The sequence below is a fragment of the Perca flavescens genome, chromosome 12 (assembly GCF_004354835.1).
Source record: "Perca flavescens isolate YP-PL-M2 chromosome 12, PFLA_1.0, whole genome shotgun sequence".
NCBI lineage: Eukaryota > Metazoa > Chordata > Actinopteri > Perciformes > Percidae > Perca > Perca flavescens.
Window position 1 is genome coordinate 27,994,507 of NC_041342.1, and position 8,336 is coordinate 28,002,842.

The window sequence follows — 8,336 nt, forward strand, 5'->3', positions numbered from 1 at the left end:
ATGGAAAAATAACCCTCACTATTTAAATAAAAATACTTTATGTAATCCATACACTCTAATATAATGTTCAAGGTGAACTGGATTAAACATTATATAAAAAATAAAGAAAATCAGTGGTATTTCGTTCCAAACTTTATTTTTACTAAAGTGCAATTTTGATGTTGATAAAATCCCTCTTCAGCTATCTAACTTTCATAGACAGGTTCTTTTATGTTGGCTTCTTATTTACAGTATAAACACAATTTTTCACCCCACAAACATGTGATATGGAATAATAAAGATGTAAAGTATAAGAACAAGTCAATACTTTATCCGAATTGGGTCCAAAACAATATTTTATTGATTTCCCAGTTGATTAATGACAACGGACACTTACTTACATAATGAAGTTTAATATTCCAATAATTGCACAAGAATATAGTGTTTGATGCTGTACCCACGGGTTATGTGAGACTGCTGCAGGGTAGTAATGTGTCTAATGACCAGTCAACATTTAGAACAGATGTTTTATTAAATAGCATTGACACAAAGGATAAAAAGTGCAATAATAGATATTTGACACATTGCCCCACAGTTGCTCGATGCAAACATTATTGGAATAACCACTGTGGAATATCAATTTGAATTTGATTTGGACCTATTATAATAAATATATTGTTAGTAATAAAGTAAATTAAGTATATTTCAAAATTGTCCATTGCATCTACCCAACAAATCACATTTTAAAGAAATATGAATCTGATCTTTCTGAATCCGGCATATTTTGTGGTGTTTTCACAGAGACGACTGCACATTTGTTTTGTGAAGGTTTTTATGTCGGATTGTCCTGGATTGATGTGGAGGATGTATTTCATCTATTGTGTGGCTCTAGGATAAAATTACAAATAAGTAGAGACATTATTTTTTACTAAAATGATTTGAATAAATGCATGTGTTCATTTTGAATCTATTCATTATATTTGGAAAATGTTATATCCATAAATTTAAATGGTCTGAAAGAAAACCGAATATTCACTAATTTAAAAATGAAATTATATTGTATTTTGAAACTTTAAAAGGACTGACAAATAAGAAAGCCATCCGGACTCTGAACATTTACAATGCCTTATAACCTCTTTAATGTAAATTTCATGCACCCCTTTTTTCATGTATGTATGTATGCATTTAATGTTTTCAGTGTGTTTGTGTATTTGTATTTGAGTAATAAAGTTTTTTGAAGAAAAAAAAAAGAGTTCATGGATGGGTCAAATCAACCCGCTCCTCATTCAGGAGGCAACGGAGCAATACATCCATGATATCGCCACTGAATCAAATCACATTCTGATTCAAAAGGTACCAATTCAATTTAATGAGATATATATATATATATATATATCTGTTATAATACCAATTTTGCTGGCATATGGAAGATTCTCAGATAACTAAAACTGTCAATTCTAGCCTACAAGGTACCATCTAACCTGGTGCATTATCAAAAATATAAACGACGTTAAGAATTGAGAAGTGCTTTCTTTTAGAGGGTGTGACAGAGATGGTATATCTAAAGCTATACATCTGTGAAAATTGGGATTGGGTTCAGTTCTACACAGGTGTGACTCATGAATGTGTGGTGGAAATTTTCCTTGAAGCAGCAGCATTAGTGATATTCATGATAAAATCAAAACGAATAACGACCGTTTGAGAATTAAACCAAAGTTTGGTCTTTGAGTATTTATTTACATTTGCAAATGGAGAAAACAGTTTCAAAGGTACACGCAGCACAACTGAAAATGTCTTTCTAACCTAAAGTCTAAACATCCAAACATCATATAGTGAAGAAACTCCGTTAAGCCACCCTTCTAAATGTATCTTTTAGTATGGCCATAGTTGAAAAGAGACATCATTAACAGTCAAACCATTGTCTCACCTTCTCCTCTGCTCCTGTTCTTTTCATTAGCTAAAAACAACAGTTAATCTCAGGAGGCAGAAGGAGACACGGTTTGTGGCCTTCTCGACTTCGTCTGCTAAAAAGTCAACGTGAGAAGGTTCAAACTAGTAAAACTAAATAATTCTACTGGGCTATAGTTCACGGTTGCCAACTATTTCACTTGGAGCCTTTTGAATCTACACATGAAGAAGCTAAATCTTGTGGCGTTATAAAACAATCATTAAACCAATGGTTAATATCATTAAACAAATGGTTAAAAAAAAATTTGCCACAACAAATGACAGACTGCTGGGACCTGGAAAATAAACCAAATAAAGATTATGGCTGGACGATAACTGGAATGGTTGTCATCATATGATGATTCATTTAAAAGTTGACAGCTAACTTTAATTGATTAATCTTTGCAGCTCTAGTTTCAACTAAGACCTTTGTATATACTATAAATGGACTACTTTTGTAAGGCTAAAACAAATAGATGAGTTTTTGGGCATTACACGTTCTACATATTCCAACCAAGATTTTTTGTTTTGTTTTTTCTTATTCGTGGTATTTCTTGTTCTGTATTTGTGTTGGTTGAGGACAGGGGTGTCGGACTTGGGGTGGAAATGGGACTGAGTACCCAGGGCCCTTATGAGAGGAGGGGCCAAAAAGATACTAGTATGAATAGCTGTGGATGCGGGGAGGGGCCCATAGAGAATGCCTTTCTACAGGGCCCAGAATTTTGTACTACGCCCCTGGTTGAGGGAGGTGAGGGTGGGGTGGAATATTGTGTTTTGATATTTCTATAAGTATCATTTGTGAATAATGTGAAAAACTAAACTAAAAACCATGTTTTAAAAATCCCTTAAATAATAAATGGACCCTCCGCGGCGTTGTAAAGAAAGGTCTGGCAAAGCGAGACTATATATGGACCCTAATGGGAGTCACTGTCCAAAGGCAATACCATCATCAGCTACAGTCAATAAACAATAAACTGTCAATCAATCAAACAACCAATCCCTTCCAGAGTACCTGTGCTTGGAGGATGAGCCTTGCTGAGTGTGTGAGAGCAGCTCAGCTGTCTGAGTTGAGGTTTCCACAGCAGGCGTCCTTGACCTGAGGTCGAGGCTGAGCTCTGGTACCAAACAGAAGGATTTCTGAGTCCACTCAACACTCTCTGCAGCACATATCGGCTTTTTGTTGCCATCTTCTATATCGAGCTGTCCAGTCCTTGCTGTTTGGATGAAGCCATTCATTTTGGCGTGACTTTGACAGCGAATAACTTTACCTCAGAAGCATTTAAAGACTCTATTTGCCAATTTATTTTTTTATTATTTCTAAAGAAACACGACAATGTATAAAAGGCTCCATTACCTTGTATCTCACATTATGGCTCCTTAGCAAGCATTTTTGTAAAAATAAGCAAACAATTGTGTCATAACCACACAACGTGCACAGTAGAGAAATTACCGTACAGTACAGGAGAAGCTTGCAGGCAGTTTCTACTTACATTACACAATATATACTATATATACTGTATATTATATATATATATATACAATACACAATAATTAGCCTGTGCCTATGTTATCTCCTTACATATACCTATGCTCTCCGTCTCTGTAAGATTGGGAATGATTGAGATTTCTCTTGGCACAGCTACCAGAAGACTTACAACTATCAGACACGTTGCTCACATCTACATCTTCAAGCTCAGTTGGAGGCTGTGAAGTAACGCTCAGCGCTCACCAGAAAAGGGCTTTTAACAGACTTCACTGCTCTCAATTGCAAGTCTATGGCGTCACTTTGTCCATTTCTTTAACTGTACATGCGTAGATACAATATAATGTACAAGAAAAATTTAGCCTACCTAAGCAAAAAAAAAAAAAAAAAAAAAAAAAAAAAGGCGGAGCTACTTAAAATTGCACTAGTCAAAAGCAAAAAGGCTAGAGAAAATAAAATTTAGAACGGCACACAAGGGAGATTAATCAAAATAGTAGTTTCCAAGATATGTCACTAAACATTTTTCTTGTAATTTTTTTTTGATTTGATCTTTTTCAGTGAGGAAAAAAACTATTTAAAATCATTTATAAACCAAACAAGAATAAAAAAGCTTACAGCATAAAACCTAAGGGTTTTTGAAACTGTTGAGTATGCAGTTTGGGGTTGGTGTGTACTAACCGGCTGAATACTGGCTGAAAAAACGATGACGATCCAAAATCAATGTTGAATGTTTCCATTTTTCACAATAAAGATTAAGAATGCTATTTAATGCATGTATTTAGTTTTCCATGGCACAAAAACGAGGGAAGTATCAAAAGGTGGATTATGATAGACCCCTACTTTTTATCATGTATAAACCTTGGATTTTATTAATGAATGAAGACCTGTTGGTGCTCTACAATTTATTAGGTAATGCTGGACAGGGGTATCGGACTGGGGGGGGGGGAACTGAGTACCCAGGCCCCTCATGTGAGGAGGGCCCAAATAGATGCTAGAATGAATAGCTGTGGATGCGGGGAGGGGCCCATAGAAAATGGTGGTGAAAATGGTGGGAAAAGTACTAAAATATTGTACTCAAGTAAAAGTACCTATAATTTGATGAAATATTACACAAGTAAAAGTAATAAGTAGTTCATTTAAAATGTACTTTAAGTAAAATTTACTTAGTTACATTAAAAAAAAACTGTAAAACAGGATGGGGAGATCTCTCCCATGTAGGGAAAATAGGACAAGGGGTCATAAATCCCAAACTATTTTGTTTTTAATTAAAGAAAAATCTATACAAATGTATACACATGTAATAACCACATAATGCATGTCACACATGACATTTAAGATCATTAGAAAGGTATAATGTGCCATTTGAGTTCAGTCCATCCCATAAAACGTTTTCAAACAATCAACTGAAAGTGAAACTGCCATACATGTTGGTTCTGAGGGCAATCCTTTTCTTCACAAACATAAACAATTAATAAGCACATTAAGGCCAAATCAAGTGTTTGACTCCATAAATGACAAAAAATAATATCTCTCCCATTTAGTGAAAATAGGACAAAGGATCATACTGTAAATCCAAAACTATTTTGTTTTTACTTAAAGAAAAAGGTATAAAAATCTATACAAATGCAATAACAACATGAAACATGTCACATATGACATGTGAGACCCTTATAAATGTATAATGTGCAATTTGAGTTCAGATCATCCCATAAAACGTTTTCAAACAATCAATTGAAAGTGAAAGTATTATACATTGTTAGTTCTGACCACCTCCATCTCGTTCTCAATCTCCTACAGAAAGACTTGGCGCCTGGTAGGCAGCCTACATGCTGATCATTCGTCACTGTAGTGGTTCAAAGTCAAAGTTGTTGTTTTTTACTCAGTAACGGATGGGATTTGTAATGTAGCGAAATACAATACTTCACTCAAATTGTAACATTTTAAATTACAGATTTTAAAAACTACTTGAAAAATACAAAATACACAACAAAACTACTCAATACAGTAATGTGAGCACTGTATTTCATTACTTTCCACCTCTGCTTTACAGTAATAAGATTTGTGTGTGTGTGTGTGTGTGTGTTCGTGCATGCATGTGTGTGTGTGTGTGTGTTAATACAGATAAAAATGTATGTTACATTGCAAATAAACAATATCGAAATACAAAAAATTATTAGGATGCAGTGTAATAAAATGTATACTATGCAAGGAAAATAATTATCTTGAAATAATGATATGATCAATTTAACAAATAATGATTCCAAAATAAGTATAAAAATAATGAGGATGATAAATCATATACTGTATATATGATGTATTTTCAACCTGCAGTGACAAACAGTAGTCAGGCTGTAGCTCATTGAACACAATGAACCCTTCACAGCAATGTCTGTCTGAGGGACAGAAAGAAACATCCAGACTCCTGGTCGCACCACCTCTATGGTCCAGCAAAAGAGTAAAACTAAAATATATATGTGTGTATTTTTGTATGTTAATTACTTACAGTTGATGTAATATGGTAAAAAGCAAAGTATTATTTAATCTGACAGTGTTAAACACCTGCAGTTAAAAGATGTTCAAAAAATGTTTAACATCATAATGATCAAGAGTCAGTGGGGAGGTCAAAGGATGATACATTTGTTTTGGTATTTTTCTTTCAACTCTTTCATTTCCTCTTCATGCCGTTTCCTCAACTTCTCTGTTTCTTCTTTTAAAACCCTTGATTGGCTTTCTTTGTCTTCCATTTTTTCTTCATGCGTTCTCTTCAACTCCTTTATTTCTCCTTTCAGTGTTTCTTCTTTGTGAGTTAAGAGGTCTTGTAACAGATTGTACTTTTGACCATGGCTCTTTTCATCCTCTTGCATCTGTCTCTCATGCCTTCGCTTCATGTCCTGTATTTCCTCCATGTGCTTCTCGACCAACGCTGTGAAGTCCTTGGTGTATTTCTGTCTGAACTCATTGAACTCTTCAGCCTGTTTTCTGGCCTCCTCTTCATATTTCTTCTTCATGTCCTCCAGTTGTTTCTTATAGTTTTCCTCCAATTCTTTTCTCTCCTTTTCCTCCTGTTCTCTTCTGTTTCGATCTTCTTCTTTTCTTTTCTTTTCATATTTTTCTCTTTCCTGCTCATATTCTTCTTGGAGTTTTTTAAGTCTTGTTTGCTCCTCATGTCGTTTCTGTTCATTTTCTTGATTTCGTTTGTCCCACCATTCATCTCTTTCCTTTTCCCAGTCCTCTCGTTTCCTTCTCATCTCTTCTTTACTCTGCTCCAACTTTTCTTCTGATTCTGACTTAAGAGCTCCAAGTTTTTGCTCCCACTCCTGTCGTTGAAGTTCTTCCTGCGTTCTCTTCTTTGTGTCTTCTTCTTCTCTCATTTCCTGTTCTTTCTTTCTCTCCTTGCGCTCCTTCTTGATGTTTTCCTCCATTTCTTCCAGTTGTTTGGCTCTCTCAAGTTCAATATCTGCTTTCTCTTGTTCCATTCTTCTCTTCACTGCTTCCATTTCCTCCTCATGTTTTCTTTGAAGCTCCTCCCTCTGTCTCTGCATTTCTTCTTCTTTCTCCTTCAGGATCTTCTCCACTTCCTTCTGTATGGCTTCCTCAGCCTCTTGGAACATCTCTGAGGTGTAGCAGTTGCCTCCATTTTGTTTCATCATTTTGTTGGACTTCTTCAGCAGCTCTCTGACTTGTGTGTTATCATTCGTAACCTTATTATTGAAGACCTGGTATCTTCCTCCACAGTCACGTACCAGTTTTTTAAAATAGTCATCTGAGTCTTCTATATAACTCTCAATTGACTGACTGAGATCATCTCCTCTGGTGAATATAATGATGATGAAGTCTCCTGACTTCTTACCAAAATATTTCTTGATCAGTTCCACAGAGTTCATTTCCTCCTGTGTAAAGCGACCAATCTGCAGCACCAGTAAGAAGACATGAGGTCCAGGAGACAACATGCTGATGCATTTCAGAAGCTCCTGTTGAACCTCATCATTGGACAGAGTCGTGTCGAACAAGCCGGGAGTGTCGACCACAGCAACAGGCTGTCCATCAATCTCTCCTTTTGCTTTCTCGCAAAACTTAGTGACAGATTTTAAGCTCCCTTTAGATGTAAACTGTTCTTTGCCCAGAATGGTGTTTCCAGTTGCACTCTTCCCATTGCCAGTCTTCCCAATCAGCACCATCCTGAGACACTCTCTGCTCTGATGTTTATCATCACCTTCCATCTCACTCTTCTTTTTAACATCACGCAGTTCAGCTTTAAGTCTCGCATTAGCTCTCTCCTGCTCTACAACCTTCTTCATCTGAGCCTTGGTGAACATGTCCTTTGTGAAGAATCTGGACTCAGCGACTCTCATCTTTTCCACACCATCCAACAGCTCTGGGATCTGCCGCTTGTCGTTGATATTGAGAACATATCTTCCTCTACAGCTCTCAGAGAACTCCTGGATGTCCTTGTTACCCTTTAGAAAGTTAACAACAGCTGGAGCTTTAGGATCTGACTCCACTGTGAACAGGATCATAGTGAAGTCATTGACTGCAGAGCTGAATGTGTTCTGGATGGTCTCTAACTCTCCCTTGGCTTCATCAGTGAGGGGACCCACAGGTAGGACCAGGATGAAGGCATGAACTCCCTCAGGATCACAGAGGGAGATAGACCTGAAGGATTCCTCCATCACTGCCTCCTGAGGTTCTCCATACAAGGCAGGCAGCTCCACCAGGGAGACCCAACGTCCACACACCTCTCCCTGATGTTTAACACACTCTGATGAGTTGGACACTGAAGGAAACTCTGTCTGACCTAAAATGGCCTTGGCTGCTGAAGTCTTCCCTGCTCCTCTCCTCCCACAGAGAACCAAGTTCAAAGCTGGTTTGATGTGTTCAGACACAGGCGGTGGGGTTTTGTTGTTTTTATTTGCTGTTTCTTCAATCT

The 8,336-nt window shown here is 36.7% G+C and overlaps 1 protein-coding gene across 1 annotated transcript; it reads right to left on the reverse strand.

Moving 5' to 3' along the window:
- Positions 1–5,979: 5,979 nt before the first annotated feature.
- On the reverse strand, positions 5,980–7,971 carry LOC114566008 (immune-associated nucleotide-binding protein 12-like). Its single transcript, XM_028594348.1, has one exon. The coding sequence runs from the start codon at positions 7,924–7,926 to the stop codon at positions 6,031–6,033; it is 1,896 nt and encodes a 631-aa protein (XP_028450149.1). The 5' UTR covers positions 7,927–7,971; the 3' UTR covers positions 5,980–6,030.
- Between the last annotated feature and the right edge of the window lie 365 nt (positions 7,972–8,336).